The sequence below is a fragment of the Juglans microcarpa x Juglans regia genome, chromosome 1D (assembly GCF_004785595.1).
Source record: "Juglans microcarpa x Juglans regia isolate MS1-56 chromosome 1D, Jm3101_v1.0, whole genome shotgun sequence".
In the NCBI taxonomy this organism is placed as follows: domain Eukaryota; kingdom Viridiplantae; phylum Streptophyta; class Magnoliopsida; order Fagales; family Juglandaceae; genus Juglans; species Juglans microcarpa x Juglans regia.
This window is the reverse complement of record NC_054594.1, coordinates 48,213,229-48,230,996: the sequence shown is the minus strand read 5'-3', so window position 1 is coordinate 48,230,996 and position 17,768 is coordinate 48,213,229. Positions and strand designations below refer to the sequence as shown.

Sequence of the window (17,768 nt, the reverse complement as noted above, 5' to 3'; positions counted from 1 at the left end):
AGCTACTAAAAGAGCTAATATCACTCATCACTAAATAAAAAACCTTGCTTCCACTTCCTTTCCAAAACAAGGGAAATCCACTCTTTAACTTCAAAGCCAATCTTTGGCAGAAACAATTATTTCGAATTTGAGTTCATATACGTAATTACGTACTTCAAGTAGCCCCACTCTTACTGTTGGCGTACCCGCCTAACAATTTTTATTTTATTTTTTTATATTTTTTTAATATATTTAAATATTTTTAAAAAATAAAAAAAAAATATATCAATACATTTAAAATTACTTCCTTAACCACTAAGTATCACTGAGTAAAAATGAGCGGTATAGTAATGTTTCTCTTTCAGAAAATTGCGTGAAATATTTGCTGGCTCACCAGGAAATTAGTACAATCTGATGTCCTCTTTTGACAAATCGAGCTAGCATTTTGTATACAACATTATCCAAGTGGGTCCACCTTAAACCGTAAACCTCCGAGGGTATCTGATGGTATGCCGTCTCCGCCACAGCTGATACATCACCGTATGAAATGAATCGAACGGCTGTGGTGACTCATTCCACACAAAGTGCTGACTCGCCTTCACGCCCAACTTCCTCATTTGCTCGTGCCGATCTCCGCACGTGCGAACCAAAACACGCTTCATTTCCTTAACCCCTCCAAGGGGCACAAACACCGCGATCTCCTGCCACCTCAGCACATCCATGAACGGCAGGTCCTTTATCGGACGGTCGGTAATCACTGCCGGCACGCACCCGAAGTGCAATGCCTCTCCTATTCCCGAAACATCTCCTCCGTATTCGAACAAACAAAATTTACTGGACGCTAGTCTCTCCTTATAAGTAAGCAGATCTGTCGGCTGGGATTCGATCAGAAAGTCGGGATCGTTGACCAACTCCTTCACCAAAATCGACTCTTTTATCCCGCCGTGCCTGAAATAACCCAGAAAACTGGCGGTTTTGTTCGCCGGAGTGTACGGGGCCTGAGAACTCGCAAGTGGAGGAAGGGATATGTCCTTGTGAGGGATAAAGTTACCATCGGGTGCAGGGAAGCACGAGATCTGGACCGAGTTTTTCTTCAACTCGACGAGATTTCGGTCCGATTCGTATCCCAAACCGGCACAAGAGAGGTAAAAATGGTCGGCACCGAGCGTACGGTTCCAGTAAGGTATATTTTCCCTGAAGCGTCTAATGACGCGCGCGACGGAGCGTGTCGAGAGATTGGAGGAGAAAGGGACGAAGAAGAGGTGAGCCTCTTCGGCGTCATGGGTGACAAATGTGCTGTTTTGAAGAGACGCGTAGAAGAGTGATTCAGCTGAGGAGTTGAAAGTGAAGGCCTCGTCTGGGGTGTAGATGAAGATTTTGAAAGCTTCGAGCATATTCTGGTAATGGGGGAAGATCGTGGTGGGTGAGAGGTAAGGTGAAGTTAACTGAGAGAGGAGTTTGGAGTGGACAGTTGTGTAGGTGAATAAAGAGAGGCATAAGAGGAGAGAAAAGGAGGCGGTGGACATTTCGGACAAACAAGCAAACAAACCCTCGTACTGGATTGACTAGATCAGAAAGAGCTTTAAGCTTAGGTCGAGGACGAACATAAAATGGCTTTGCAGATCGACCCTTTACCCTCCCAAATTCCAATTGCCAAAAGGGCGTAGGTAGAAAACAGGACCGGAAGCAAGGTCTCAAACACAACACAATTGACTTCTACGTAGGCGTCGCGAAACTTGTCCGGTTAGCGAGTTGGTTATCGGTTATGACGTTAGTCCCACACGCTTGAGGTCCCCCGGTTAAAACCGGGTTCGGACATCCCTATATAAATACAATTATTTTTATAACTCATTTTGTCTACTTATTAAGATTTTATATATTACAAAATTTTAAAATTAAACTATATTACATATTAAATCTTACCATATAGATGTTGAAATGTGCATTCTTTACACTAACTTACAAGAATTAATACTCACCTAACACGTAAATCTTTCACTTGAGCTAATAAAAAAAATTAATTTTTTGATTTTTTTTAATCGTGACAAAGCCTCATTTAGTTATATAATTCAAATGAGATAAAATGACATGTTTTGTTAAAAATTGAATAAAATATTATCATAATATAATTTTTATTTTAAGATTTGAAACTGTTAAATTATTTATTATATTTTGTGTAATAATTTAATAAAATTATAATAATTATATGAGATGAGATAAATTAAATAATTTAATTTTATATAATTAATCCAGCCCTAACGGCTAATCATGAAGAGTCGCACAACAATTTACCTTGACTTGTGGGCAGCATACTTCCGATTAACATTTGTTAACTTCACCCTAGTTAGGCAATCTTAGTTAAGTGACAGTAAACATGCAGACTTTTCGTAATTTGATAATAGCACTAATTTAGTCACAATTCTTTTTATTATCATTTTTTCCTTCGTGGGTATATTTATATAAAGTGAAGTTATTTTTATAAATTATTTTAGAAAAATATTTTTCATTTGAAATATAGTTATATAAAAAATTGTAAAATATGATTGTGTACCTATCATTTTCCGTCGATAATAGAATTTAAGATGTATTTTTATTGAATATGCTTTAGGGGGTGGGCAAAAACTCCAGCGCCTCCTACATTCCAGCCGATGCCCATTTCGATTGGAGTCGAAAAAATTAAAATTCAAAGTTAGAGTCGAACTTAGAGGATAAAAATAATCGGAGTCAGAATCAAAGTTTAGAATTTGACAAGATTCTGGACTACTGACCCCGATTCCAATAGATATACTTAATATATTTAATATTACAATATAAGACGATGCTCGATTAGCGCTGTTTTTATTAAACTCGACTGGAGTTCGAGCCCCCATGAGAGAGAGAATAAAATGGATGGTACCGGCCTGCTGAGGATAGGTCTTGAAAGCTTCGGCGTCGGCCCTGGACTCGAAGTGGTGCTCCTCGTTGGACATGGCTCCTGCGCTGGAGAGATTGAAAGGCCTTTGTGACAGACGTAGAACTATGAAACAATAGAAGAGAATGAATGGAAACACAAAGACAAAGGAAAGAGAGAGAGAATTGTTCTCATATGGAAGAGTGAAATAAGTTTGGGATACGGTGCCGTTTTAGTTAAAATTAAAAAGCCTTAAAAAACACTGTTTATCTTTCTTTCATATATTTGGATGTGATATTAATCGAATAATAAATAAATTTATAATTAATTTGAGGTCAGTATAACAATACTCATTTTTTCTTGGGTCTAATGGTTGTGTCAAAACCCTTTTATTACCTGAATGTTTTTGGAATCTATTACTCGATGAATGGTTTGTTTGTGTGTGTTTGTTGTAATAGAACCGGGTATGAGTGTCTATTCGAGCATTCGATTTTTTATCATATCTTTAAAATTATATTATCAAAATCTATTTTTTCTATTTTACATATTGATTTTTACAATAGGTCATATATCAATTTATCTATTTTTTTTATATCATTTACATAATTTCTTTTAATATTTTTTATTTATTTCAAATATTTATTCTAACTATCAAATAAATTTGAAAAGGAGAGAGAAAATAATTAAAAATATTTTAGGGTTGTAAACAACATTCTCTACATCTAAAGAATTACGGTAACAAAATGTAAAATAAATATCAAAATACAAAATCTATTAGAAAGATCTTTTGATCAATTTTTTTTTATATTTTATAAAAAAATATATTTTATATAAACCATTATGATTGCTCTAAATTTTGGAACGGCTGTGAAAAATCAACTTGCTTTGTGATCTTTGGGTTATGGACTTAGCGGTTATTATTGGATTGGACAAAGTTTTGGTCCAACCCAACAAGTGTAGAATCCTATGAAGATCGGCCATAGTCTTTTTGAAAAGTATCGGCCTGCAGTCATACCCTCGTATGGTTGATGCGGCTTTGGTTATACAGATGACACAAATCGAGTTAAAAATTAAATAAAATATTATTAAAATATAATTTTTTAATATAATTTTTATTTTAAGATTTAGGCCCGGTTTATATTTACAATCCATCTCAATTCATTTCAACTCATCTCACTACTATTCACTACTATTCAGCAACTTCAACTCACAAATCTCACTACTATTCACAACCTATCTCCACTCATCTCAACTCATCTTCGAATCCAAACGATACCTTAGTATATCTATTGGAATTCAGGTTTTGTTTCAATCTCTATAATTGAGGAGAATGACTAGGCTGCTCACTGTAGAGTTCAAGAGATTGGAAATTTTTTTAGCTGTTTTGTTTATGTTATATATGGTGACAATTATCTTGGTAGGAGAGAGAGCTTATGGGCGGATTTGCTTTCTTGTGCTTAAGCTTTTATAGGCAGCCCCTAGTTAGTGTTTGATGACTTTAATGCTATAACAAAACATAATGAAAGGGTGGGGGTTCGCCAGATTGGCCAAACTAGAAAATTTGAATTTTTTTTGTATATTTTGTTTAGGAATTTGAAAAAAATTATAATGATTATATAAGATGAAATGAGATATTTTATGGAAGCAAACTAGACTTTATGTGCATGTTACACACTCTAGTTATTGTGGCCTTGTATGGGGAAACAACTATTCTCAACATTTTTAGATACTTTCATATATTTCTTTTCTAAATATCAGTAAAATACAAAATATTTTTTAAATTTAAATTTTTAAATTTTTCATATAATCATTACCTAATGATTACAAAATTTTTAAACTTTCAAACAAAACACAAATATAACATTTTCAAATTTCAAAATAAAAAGAACACTAAAGAATTATATTCAAACAATTTCATAATTTTATAATTTTTTATTCAAATAAAACGTATTGGATTTTATTTCCTAAAATTATTAAATCAAATAATTTCATTATTATTTATAAATATTAAAAAATATTCTAAGTGTAACCCTATATATTTGGTTTAAGAGAATCTTTAAGGTCTTTTTTAAAAAATAATATAAAAATATTCTAAACATCTGATAAGTTTTTTTATTCAATATTTTTCTTTTATCAACAATCATAATTATTGATGTGATATGCTTTAATAGATATATATATATTTCACATTGTAATGCAAGCCTACACCACACCTACATCCATTAAAGTCATCCAGAGTAAAAAAGAAAATTCTAAAAATGAAATTATGAAACAATAAAGCTTCATCCTTTTTATTATTTTCGACTTTATTTTCTTCTCTTCCTAAAAAAGGAACTTGAAATGGTGGCTACAGCGTTGATGAAATCTAACTTGATGAGGGGTTGGTTTGTAGTCTCTAGCAGCGTTGGATGGTGAATTCACCTCAATCGAAGGTAGAACTCAATTAAAGTGTGGATATTAAGCTGTGTTTGGATATTGATTTGAGCTCAGCTGAATTCAGTTCTTTATAAATAGTAATGAATTAAGTAATGAAAAGAGTTATATAGGATCTATCTAAACTGAATTTAAAGTGTGTTTAAATGTTAAGATAAGTTTAATACTTTTTATGATAAGTTGAAAAAGGTTATAGATCTTACTTATAAAAATGTATTAAGTTGAAAATATTATAGATCCCATATATAAAAAAGTTTTGAGTTGAAATGAATTTAGTAATTTAAGAATTGAGTGTTTGGATGTTAGACTCAACTTAAAATTAGATTAAGGTCAACTGAGTCTTGCAACCAAACGTAGTCAGCTGGTTTGGTTACACAAAATCAAACTATCTTATCTTATATAAGCATTAAACTTTTTTAAACTCTCACATAAAATATAATAAATAGTTTAATTTTTTTAAATATCAAAATAAAAATTATATTATAATAATATTTTCTTTAATTTTTAACAAAAACATCTAATCTCATCTCATCTAAACTGCACGACTAAAACCTAAAATTTTGAAATGGTTGGAAAAAAATTTTGAAGTGATTTTTGTTATTAAGGTGGCACGAGCCAAGTCGACAATATGTCCTAACTCTTGCTTTTCATGTCTCGAAATTATTTTCCCCCAATCATTTATCTAATTATTTATATAATATCAAATAATTATTATACAATTAAAATATATCAAATATTTAAGGAGAGGATAACGAGAATTACTAACAAGTTTGTAATAAAAATCTTTATTCTGTATCAACAAAACTCGATATTCATACGGCGTACCGGTCAGCCTCTGGTCCGCGGCGTTCCTTCCAAACCACGAGAAGCAACGTCTAGGGCTCGAGCCTCGTGTCCGCTCTCATCAACCTCAGATTCTGAATCCAATTCTTCAAGACGCATTGACTTCATAGGCAGCAGATCTTACTTTCGCTCTCTCTACAATGGACGAGTCCTATACAAGCCTCCCCACCAGTCATCTGCTTGGCTCGGTTCCTGTAAGTTCCGTTCCGTTTCTATTTAACTTCTCTAATATTTCAGTCACAGACTGCCCCTCTATGCGGGTAATTCTTTGTTGTTTCAATTTTCCGCTTCCTGTCTTCAATTTGTAGATAATTGATCTAGTGCATGTACAAAGCGAGATCGACCACCTTTTTTTTTCTTTTTAATTACTTCCGCTCTGTTTATTTTATGAGAAAACTGCGGAAAAGGAAAGAAAGATTTAAGTGCTGTGCTTTTATGAGAACAAAAAGACTATATCGAAGTCAATGAAATGGTTCTACGATACAAATGAAGAATTTAGACTTTTCTGGCAAGTAGCCTGAACATTTGGATGAAGAATTTTTATGTAGACATTTCATAATTTCCCCCATTTGTTTGTCGCAATTTGTGCATTCACCCCTTGCCCAACTGTTCAAACTATTATCATATGACTATATTCGGCGATTCGTTAATTAATGGCAAAGTTCTTAGCCAAAGTTACCAAATCTGTAGTTTTGCTGTAAATTATTACCTATATTAATTATATATAGATACTTTTATTGAGATGGATGCCACCAAGGCAGGGTCCTTTGGGCTGCTGCGACTGTTATCATCGTAAAAGTTCTATTTTTTGGTGCGTAGGCTGCGATCAACGAAGAAAAGATTGCTTCAAACTATGAGGGTATGGGGTTATATGCAAGTGTTTTCTTATCAACATTTTCCATTGAATCCAAGTCATTCTCTTTTCCTACTCTTAAAAACTTATTTCTAAACTCGCTTGCAGTCCCTGGAGCAAATATGCAAATATTCCCTCCCAATAACGGAGGAGAAAGAGGGAAGGGTTATCAAACTCTTGGAAGTCCACCTGGTATGGTTATTAATTTTCAGTGATTTGTCGGGCAGCTGCATATATATGATTGTGAGTTCTTTGGGACATGTTTGGATCTTCCTTACGTCTTATCTACCTAATGAATGCATTGTACTTATAAGACCAAGTTGATTCTCAATTCTAAATGCCCAATCATTTTGTAATGCACCATTGACCTAGTTGTCATTTATGGAACTGCAGCCATTTCCAAATTCCAATGTTCCTACAACATTCGCTACATGTTTAATGATCTCTCACTCTTCCTATCCTTGCAGAAGGATTTGAGCAACAACCGGAAAATGGCTGGAAAGGGGTGTTTAGTATCTCATCATACACACAATATTTCAATGTCGATACAGACATTGTCCTAAACAGACTGATGAGTTCTTTGTATCCCATTGGCGGAGACTTTTTTAGCAAGATTGATGCTAACCCTGACCTGTGAGTGCTGCATCTTTTTCTCTTTTGTTAATCCATTAAATAGTTGAAACTAACAAACTTTTCTGGAATTTTTTTTAAAGTAACGGACAGTTATTATATGTGTGAAAATTGTCTGAATAGAATTACTTGGGTTAACAAAGTTACCAAGTCAATGAGAATGCTTCTTTGTTTTGAAAAGATTGGTGTGGCCTGCCTTTTCTTTTCTTTTCATTTTTTTTTTCTAATTTCTGGTAAGTAAGAATTTTATTGATGATAGAAAGTAGGCATGGCCCAAAAGAACAACACCATGCATCATTATTTAGGGATACAAGAAAGTCATAAATATTCATATTGTTAAAATATGTTACAATCGACCAATGGAATTAAGTATTAAAGAAAAATATTTTAAGCTCGTCCATTGACCGCTCGCAATCTTCATATTTTCAGCTCTCCCTCCAAATGCACCACCATAGATGAATCGGGACCCTCTTCCAAATTGTTGTGATTTGTGAGTTATCATGAAAGGCTCTCTAATTTGCTAGAAACTCAACCAGCCTTCTCGGCATCACCCAAGCTAACCCGACCCTAGCAAAGCTATCTTTCCATAGAGTCATGGCAACTTCACAAATAAAGTAAATAGATGGTCGACGGATTCCCTAATCTTTTTGCACATACAAGACCAATCCATAACAATATTTCGGCGTGTTTTGAGATAGTCTAACATTAGGAAGTAGGGTGGTCTGTCATTTCATCTTTCTTTTTCTACCCTCCCCACCTCCCTCACATATTCCTTTCTTTTGTGAGTCACGCCAATACTTGAAGAATCATATCCATCTATCTACGGAGAAATGAACCAAGATTAATAGTTAAATATATCATTAAATATATTTCTATTTCTTTTACATAGTAAGGGTTGCGGTGATTGCTTGAAAGGTAGATTGCTTGATGTGGAACAAGTTATTTTCTCAAGAGTGGTGTCTCATGCGCGGTGTTGGTTGAAGATTGCTGCATTCTGAGGCATGCGTCCCATGACCCTTTCTTCTACTGTTGGTCTGTTATATGCAAATTTAACAACACCTGCAATGTTGCCTTTTCAATTTTCATTTTAATCTATGCATGAATCTAAATTCTCACAATGGATTTCTACGAGTTCTTTTAGTTTATATTTTTATGATAAAAGAATTTCCTGGATCTTTGATTGTTCAAGTTATATGTATTTTAAGATTTTAAGGTTCGTGTAGTTCTGTGACTTCTGTCAATGAGTGATATAGTTATCCTTACAGAAGTTAAACCACAACATTTTTTTTTTTTTTGATGAATTAAACCACGACTTTCTAACTTATAAAGACGGGTTATCTACTGAACATCCGAATCTTTTGAAAATATGATTATAATTCCTTTTGGTGTTCTGATGGTTAGATGACAAACATGGTACCGATCTCACGTGAGAGCACCTTGTATTTGAGCCTTTTTTTTTTCCCTCTTGATGTGGTAGATATTGGCTTATCTGGATATCCACTGAACATCCAAATCTTTTGAACCGCAACATTTTTTTTTTTGATAAATTAAACCACGACTTCCTAGCTTATAAAGACGGGTTATCTACTGAACATCCGAATCTTTTGAAAATATGATTATAATTCCTTTTGGTGTTCTGATGGTTAGATGACAAACATGGTACTGATCTCACGTGAGAGCACCTTGTATTTGAGCCTTTTTTTTTCCCTCTTGATGTTGTAGATATGGGCTTATCTGGATATCCACTACATTGGTATTTTTGCTTGCTGCTTTTGGAAATTGTGCCACCTACCTCATGGAGAAACACAGCGACAGCACTACTTCATGGAGCTTTGATGTCAGCTACGTAAATTTGGCAGCAGGTTCAGTCTATGGCTATGCAATTGTGGTGCCAGTGGCATTTTACTTCTTGCTCCAGTATCTAGGTTCAAATGCCAGCCTTGTTCGATTTTGGTGCTTGTGGGGATATTCTCTCTTTGTTTTTGTTCTGGCCTCGGTAAGTTGACAGTCTTCTTTGCTTCGCTACTGGTTTTCCCCCTCCCCTTTCCCTTTCTCCAATAGACAAATGAGAGGCTAGATGCCTTTGATTGACATGTTTTCCCCCTGGAATATTTTTTCTGCATTGAACCGGAATGACTTCTGTTAAGCTAAATTTAACTGCCTTCTTCAGGGTGATTGGTGGACAATGGACACCAAGAAGTCACCTTGAAAAGATTGATGATCATCTAGGGAATCTAATACTCATGCTTTGGAATATTTTCCAGTTTCTGTTGCTCATTCCGGTTGAGTTTCTTCGGTGGATCATTATAATTCTTGCTGGTTCTGCGTCAGCATGCTTTGTAGCCTTGAATCTCAGGTCTTATATAGCGGGAAGTGATCTTTCGTTGATGGTGGTTGCTGCATTTTTCTTGCAATTGGCTTTGGCAATCTTCATCAAGGTCTCGTTCTTCCCATGAGCTCATGCAGTGGGGCCTGTGCGGTGACCAGATCTGAAACCAGTGTTTCCTTTGGTCGAGAGATGGGGATTCGTCTGGTAGGAGAGTTACTGTGTGTTGCGATTACTCCTTCTCACTTGGTTGCATTTGTAATTTAGTAAAGAGTCTTGACTCTTGAGCCAAAGAAAGGGAGAGAATTCTGAGGAGTTTAGTACCTTTGATGAGTGGAAGTGATTTTTGGCATCGGTTTCAGAAACACCAACACTAGCGAGAGGAGAGAACGAAATCATTGAAATTTACCTCGTTTTGACCTTGTATAGATATACTCATTATCTTTAATACTGTCGAGCAGCAAGCATTCAAGGGAAATAAAATTATCAACAAAGCTTGTGCTCGGAGCTTATGTGAAGCTTGTCCGCATGTAAATGATCTAGATTTAAGTCATTGACTACGAGAGTAGCCAGAAATCAAATGGCAAGTCCAGCAAACAGTGGCAGCGCAACTATCTCTAGTAATCACGACTTCTATAAACACAATATAGAATGGAAAATGCTAGGAAACCGTTTAGTGTTCAAGGCCACTTAGCATTTGAAGTTTGTTTGTTTTTATTTTATTTTATTTCATTTTATTATTATATTTTTTTTCACTTGCCCCGCGTGACTATCCCTCTCCTCCACTCACCCAGTTCGTCTCCTCTGCCCTGTGAGAACGACCCATCCTCTGAACTAGGTGAGGGGAGGGGAGGGATAGTCAAGCGGGGCAGGGGAGACGAAGTGGGTGAGTGGAGGAGAGGGATAGTCACGCGGGGCAAGTGATAGAGAGAGAGAGAGAGAGAAACAAAAATTCAAATTCCAAGCTGCCTTTACACATCAAGCTGGAACACTAAACGGGAACCAAAAATGGATTCCCTAACATTTTCCATATAGATTACGGCTCTGTTTGAATGGTGAGATGAGATAAGATAATTTTAAATAAAAGTTAAAAGTTGATATATTCTGTCGACATCTCTTATTTGATCAGACATTGTATCCAGTTATTATTTGTCAATCCAAATACATCGCAACAAGTGGCAGCCTATACTAAATTTGTAGTAGCCTATAAAACAGTTGAAGCCCTAAAGCAAAAAGTTCAATGAGGTTAGTTTAAACAATAATGAGACATAATTTGACACAAAAGAAGCTATTGCACCCTAGAGCCAATGTATTTTCTTCAGAGAAATGGAAGGGAGAAGCAGGTTGATAAACGTAAAAGCATTCATAAGTGGGGCCTGCAAGCATTCCAACCAAAAAAGAAAGATGCTCTGGGCGCGCTACAACAACAAAGCAACATCACCAATATTGGTTTAAACCAACCTCTACCAAGCTAATTTGACCATCCTCGCCCAAAACGTTGTGTTACTGAGACCATTGAAAAAGAACAGGGGCACTTCAGGAGTTATTCAATTTCATGCCTCACCCGTGTACAGTGAGTTTTTAAATCAAGCAGTACTTTTTCGTATCAAAAGCAGGTTAATCTACTTCTCAATAAATGCCTGCCATTGATGCTGCAATCCCTCAATCGAACCAAGGGTTTTCACCCAACTTGTAGATCTCTAAAGCAGAAGATAAAACAAATCAAAATGTATGTAGTCCCTGATTTCTCGTCTACCAAAGTTGCAGTATTGTGCAAAAATTCAGGCTTCAATGAACTTCTTAAGTTTCTTCATCCAAATCAATTCTTCTCTACTGTTCTTGTTGATCATATACTCGTGTAAGAAATCAATTGTGCTGGGCTTGATTCCTCTCATCTCTAAATACTTATGGAAAGCCTTTTGCAGGTTCTCATCCAAATCACTGAAAAGACAGAGAAGAGATTTAGAGAATATATAAACCATAACATTGTACTAGTCATATTTATCTCTTAACAAAAAAAACATTGTACTAGTCATATACAAGAAAGAACATTAATGCTTACTGGAAGTCAGGCCCCCTATAGGCAATCTCATCCTCAGAAATTTCTGGATGTTTAACTGACAAGCAATCAATCACAATTTCATCTGGGTAAGCAGCGCAACTGAACTCTAAACTAGGTCCACCCTCCTTGGAGACAACGACAGCGAGTGGCAAGCTAGATTGATTGGCCTTTTCACCATCATCATCATCAGCAGCAGCTTCACCAGTAACTAGATCAGGCATGTGAACTTCAACTTCTATGCTTTCACCTTGATACGTTCTTTTCAGTGTTAGAGTTTGAAACCCTGGATTATCTTCAATTTGGAAAGGAAAACTGGTTGGAATCTCTTCGACCTATCAAAATGTAGAATTGTATCAGAAAATTCAGTAAAAGAAGAACATAAATACGTATGATAAGATCCAAAAAATTTTACAAGAGCATCAATATTTGAAAGATCCTAAAACAGTATCTTACAAGAGCATCAATATTTAAAAAACTTCGCACCAGAGGAAATTTCCACAATCACGACTTCCACATCTAATTATAATGATAGTTGGGAATTTTAGACTTCTTTTGCTTTGTTCATTTATTCTCGCATTAAAACATCTTTCATAACTTGATGCACAAAACTATAACCTTCTTTTCTTTTCCTAGCCTTTATTCTCGGCAGCAAAACAGAGAACGAAATTCCTAGTCTTACAAAAGATGTTCAAAATTACGGAACTGAAAACAGAAGCAACCACGACCCAAAGCAATAGCAGAATCGAATGGATACCACAATTAATGATGCGGGCCGCGGAGGTCACAGTTTGGATCTCCACCTTCCACTGCCATTAGACCAAACTCACTCTTACCAAAAAAAAAAAAAAAAAAAAAAAAGAAAACGTAAGTAATCAATCACTCAACCCTGCATAAATAGTTTTTTTTTTTTTGTTAAAAAAAAAGGTCTAGACGATTGCTGTCTTCAAACCTGATAATATCAAATCATAGCATTTAAAGCTTCATTTTCTTTCCATTCCTTCCCTCTTGGAGCAGCCAAATTTATTTTCATTTTTCTTTACGACAACCTTTACTCCAAAGACAGACTAACATTAACCCTCTCTGTCACCTAGTGAGTAAACATACAAGCGATTAAAATTTGAGATATCAAACACGACCATATGATAATATTAAGGAGGATTTTTCATATTCTCTAAAAAAGAAAAAAAAGGCTTAATATATATATTCATTTCCCACACTCTCTCACCAACCAAACAGCTCATAAAGAACCAAAAAAACAGCAAATACTACTCACCCGATCGTAATCATCGGTATCCTCCAAACATTTGATCTCTGACTCAATTACCCGGATGAGGCTTTCATCAGCACTCGGACGCTTCGTAGTAGAAGAGTAGTTAAGGGTAGGAACCAAAAAGCTCAGAGAGGGGCTCCGAGAGAGATTGGCGTGGTTTATGGCCGTGAAAAGGGCCGTATGGCAACTTCTTTGTCCCCGAACAAGTCGACTCACGACTGGAGCAAAAGAAGAAACCGATTTGCGAAAAATGGAGGTGAAGGCCATTTTTCCTGAGTTGCAGGAGAAAGGGAGAAGGAGAAAGGGTTTAAGGTTTCAGCGACAACGTGAAGGACATGAGGTTGATTAGGGTCTAAAGGAGTTGGATCCAGCTTGTTATCTGCTACCTAGTATAAAATAATATCATCGTTTTCTCTCTGTTTTGTCTGAACAGGCCCAGTCCATTGGTTCGCAAAACAGAACAAGCTAACAGGCCCACGGAGACTCTGTGGTTCTCAAAGGCTTCAGCCTGTTTGTTCAAACTTCACAACCTTGGGCAATTTTTCTTTCTTTCTTTTTTGAATCACAAATTTTAATTCCAATATATTCTTGAATTCTTATAAAACATTTTAAGAGAATTTAAACTGTATATCACATTTTAATTTATAAAACTACTTTAAATATATCACATCAAGATTATAAATAATAAAATTTAAAAAGACATAATAACAATTCTCGCGCACAGTTCTTTCATGTTCCATAAGATGGATTGGAAACATCAATTAGTGTATGTCGTTCAAGAAGGTGCATTGAAGTGGAAATTAATATTATGTTGATGTGTTGAGGATCAAATTTCAACGAGTTCTTTTTTTTTTAAGTCAGAACAAATTTCAGTTAGTTAATCTCCTAAAAAGTAGCCAATTAAAAGTTCTACAGGGCCCTGTAAATATGAAGAATTTGGTAACAAGGGCAAGCTCCACATTTTTCCTATGCCATTAATAAATATACCTAATACAATTTCACATGAGACTGTTGGTGCCACATGTCATGTATGGATGCAGGATAATAATCCAAAGGTCATGTCCCATTCCTTTATATTTTATTTTACTTAAAATTTTAGAGAAAAAAGAAGAAGAGTATTTAGGTTCGAAAAAGAATTTCAAGCCAATAGCTCAAATCCATCAATTATGATGGCGTGGATGGAAGATGACACTTCGGGACTCTAATTCGTCTCATTAGTACCAGGTTAAAGTAAATATCATTCTTCCCATGTCGATTCTCTGTCCCTCAAGCGTATTAGGGTATCTTAAGTGTAGGCCTCTGTTGATAGGATCTCAAACAAATATAGGAAGCTACTACGATCTCAATCTGTCTCTCCCTTCTTATGTTCTTTGTTGGGGAAAAAAAAAAAAAAAGAGAGCACAAACTGTTGTTGAGTTGCTTACAATCCGAGGTTCAAAAACCTGCCTCTCTACATGTAAATGAGGTTGCGCATGGGATGCACCATTGTACGAGTGCATACTTGATAAATTGCAAAAAGTCAAATGTTTAGTAAAAAAAGAAAAAAGTGACATACTCGAAAGGCATACTAGTTATTCTTCCCTATATTGTAACATATGTTAAAGAAGCATCAACATTCACGACAAGGCGAGAAGCCTATTCTCTTTTACATAACTCGAGTCTTACTCTACAAGCAAATAAGTAAAGCTGGAAAAGAAGAGTACCACCGGGCGAATCTATGCTGCCAGCTCAGGTGTCTCCAAGAACATCTCATCGAATAACAAACTCTTTGCACCATTCATCTTGGATTCTTGATAAGTTACACCTACACAAGGCTCGACAGACCAACAAATAATTTATTTCTTTGTACGCCCAAATCCTACATTTTTTTTCGTTTTATTTTACACTTCCCACCAATGTGCATAAATATGCCCTTTCAAGGGCAGAACCAAAAAAATTTGGTTTGGAGGGCCAAGTTAAAAAATAATAATTTTGGAGAGGCCAAATACTAATTTTTATATAGTCTACTTTATAAAAACACATTTCAAAACTAAATTTTCATCAAATTTTGATTTTTTTTTTTTGGGGGGGGGGGGGGGGGGGAGTAGTTCCGCCCCTTCCCTTCATAAAACTCACTGACCCTCCAACATTTTACCTCTCATCACCTAGAATTGCAGAAACTGACTCTTGCACTTTGTAGAGAATAAAAGAGAAAATACAAAACAAACAAATTTAAGACGAAATAACTTTCAACTTATTGACAAGATACACGATCAAATTTCACAAACATTCTGTGAGAAAAAGGAGAAAAGCAGGTGTAGCAGCAGCAGCAGAAGAGAAAAGAAAGAGGAATATTTTGAGAGAATGCCCTAATTCGTATTGAAGAGGAAAAGACCCAATTAATTACAAAAAAAGGGAAAATAGAGTATATAAGCTAAAGGCCTAACAAAAGCTTTTAAGAAAATAACGAAAACACCTTTTTACCTCAGCTATTTACACTTCAGCCTAAAAGGACAAAAAAAAAAAAAAAATACTGCCAATAAACTTATTCTAGAATAATCTTTGTACAACAGCACGTTTTAATTCTTCATGCTGTAAAACCCTCTCGTAAGGTGGAGAATAGATGTTGTCTATTCCCAGCTTGGAGAGATGAAGTAATAGAACATGAGATGACAGAGCTTTAGTAAAAATGTCAGCCAACTGAGAAGAAGTGGCAATATGAGCTGTCTGAATGGAGCCTTCTTGAATCTTGTCTCGTATCAAATGACAATCAAGCTTAATGTGTTTAGTAAGCTCATGAAACACTGGATTAGTTGCGAAATGAAGAGCGGCCTGATTTCACAATAAAGAGTAGCAGCTTGTGGATGAGAAATTTGGAGGTCAGCTAAGATGTATCTTAGCCAGGTAAGTTCAGAACAAGTGGTGGCCATTGCACGATATTTGGCTTCCGCCGAAGAATGAGAGACTATGGTTTGTTTATTTGATTTCCAAGAAACAAGGGAATTGCCTAGTAAAATGCATAACCAGTCATAGATCTACGAGTGTCAGGGCAAGAAGCCCAATCTGAGTCACAATAAGCTCACAATTCCAAGGAAGAACGAGTTGAGAAGAAAATCCCTTGACCTGGAGAGGACTTGACATATGTCAAAGGCTTGTGTGTAGTAGCCAAGTGGACATCAATTGACTTATCTATGAATTGGCTTAAAGTCTGGACACTATAACTAAGATCTGGGCAAGTAATTGTTAAATATAACAACCTTCCAATAAGCCATATGAAAATAGTAGGGTCATCCAAAAAATTTCAGGTTTCCTTGTTGAACTAAACATTCTGGTCCATAGGAATCTGAGAAGGACGAGAACCAAGAGTTCCTGAATCTACTAGGATGTCTAAAGCATACTTGCGTTAGAAAACGTAAATGCCCCTAGAAGACCTGGACACTTCAATCCCAAGAAAATATCGCAGTGAACCAAGATCTTTGATCTTGAATTTATAATGTAAGAAATCTTTAAGAACAACAATAGAGATCATGGAAGTGCTGACAACAACAATGTTATCAACATAAATAAGAAGGGCTGTAAAAGACTTAGTAGTATTCATACAAGCTTGTTTAAGTTTATACAAGCTTGAAGTTTGTTTAAGTTCATACAAGCTTTTAAGCAATTTGCACACTTGATTAGGACCTCCTTTGTTGTAACTAGGTGGCTTGTGCATGTAAATCTCTTTTTGTAAGTCCTCATGAAGAAAATCATTGTTCACATCAAATTGATGCAAAAACCAGCCTTGAATAGCAACAATAGAGAGCAAACATCGCACAGTTACCATTTTAGCAACAATGGAGAAAGTTTCAGTATAGTCAATTCCTTCTAGCTGTGTATACCCTTTAGCTATTAACCTGGCTTTGTTCCTTTCTACTGTGCCTTTAGAATTAAATTTCACTTTATAGACATATCGGCAATCTATAGCAGTTTTACCAGGGGCAGATTAGTTAATTCCTAGGTATTGTTTGCCTCCAAAGCTAGCAACTCAATTTCCATAGCTTGGCACCATTTAGGATTTTTCACAACTTGAGCATAGGTAGTTGGTTCAAAATGGGTGGAAATTGAGGAAGAAAAAACTCAAAAAAGTGGAGAAAGTCTTTGGTATGAAAGGTAATCAGAGAGAGGAAAAGAAATACCTGGTGTGTGTGTGTTGGCACCTTAGGCAAAAATTGAGTTGGAGACTTAAGTTGGACCTGCTCACAATGAAACTCTTGTAGATACTGAGGTGCCTTTCTAGTTTTAAGGGATCTGCGAAGTGAAGCAGAATTAAGTGTAGGTGGAGTAGGAGTAGAAGGATTACTAGCTAAGTGAGAAGTAAAAAAGAACAGGAGAAGATGGAGAAGGGTCATTATGGAGATTGGAAGATGTTGCAGGAGTGTCTAAAAAAAAGTTGTCTGCAGCAATAGGTTTGAAAATAGATTCATCAGCTGAAGGGTCAGTTTCAGGTGAGGAAAAATTATGTTG

The 17,768-nt window shown here is 35.7% G+C and overlaps 3 protein-coding genes across 5 annotated transcripts; 1 reads left to right on the top strand and 2 right to left on the bottom strand.

Annotated features, from left to right (window-relative positions):
• Positions 1–106: 106 nt before the first annotated feature.
• LOC121246567 (probable glycosyltransferase At5g11130) lies at positions 107–1,666 on the bottom strand. The gene is made up of 2 exons (XM_041144774.1): positions 339–1,666; positions 107–152 (listed from the first exon to the last, which is right to left on the bottom strand). Exon 1 carries the CDS (start codon positions 1,503–1,505, stop codon positions 456–458), a length of 1,050 nt encoding a protein of 349 aa, XP_041000708.1. The 5' UTR covers positions 1,506–1,666; the 3' UTR covers positions 107–152; positions 339–455.
• Positions 1,667–6,073: 4,407 nt separating this feature from the next.
• LOC121248493 (protein YIPF1 homolog) lies at positions 6,074–10,428 on the top strand. Of its 3 annotated transcripts, none has more exons than XM_041147006.1 (6): positions 6,074–6,339; positions 6,965–7,004; positions 7,107–7,190; positions 7,466–7,631; positions 9,351–9,624; positions 9,893–10,428. In XM_041147006.1, the coding sequence occupies exons 1-6, from the start codon at positions 6,286–6,288 to the stop codon at positions 10,082–10,084; spliced, it is 810 nt and encodes a 269-aa protein (XP_041002940.1). In that variant the 5' UTR covers positions 6,074–6,285; the 3' UTR covers positions 10,085–10,428. The 3 variants fall into 3 exon arrangements, with proteins under 3 accessions (XP_041002940.1, XP_041003084.1, XP_041003007.1); XM_041147150.1 differs by having other exon boundaries at positions 9,799–10,428; XM_041147073.1 differs by having other exon boundaries at positions 6,075–6,339; positions 6,907–7,004.
• An 873-nt stretch (positions 10,429–11,301) lies between these two features.
• Positions 11,302–13,656, bottom strand: LOC121248686 (uncharacterized protein At2g39795, mitochondrial-like). The gene is made up of 3 exons (XM_041147259.1): positions 13,290–13,656; positions 12,017–12,348; positions 11,302–11,895 (listed from the first exon to the last, which is right to left on the bottom strand). The coding sequence occupies exons 1-3, from the start codon at positions 13,551–13,553 to the stop codon at positions 11,736–11,738; spliced, it is 756 nt and encodes a 251-aa protein (XP_041003193.1). The 5' UTR covers positions 13,554–13,656; the 3' UTR covers positions 11,302–11,735.
• Positions 13,657–17,768: the final 4,112 nt, after the last annotated feature.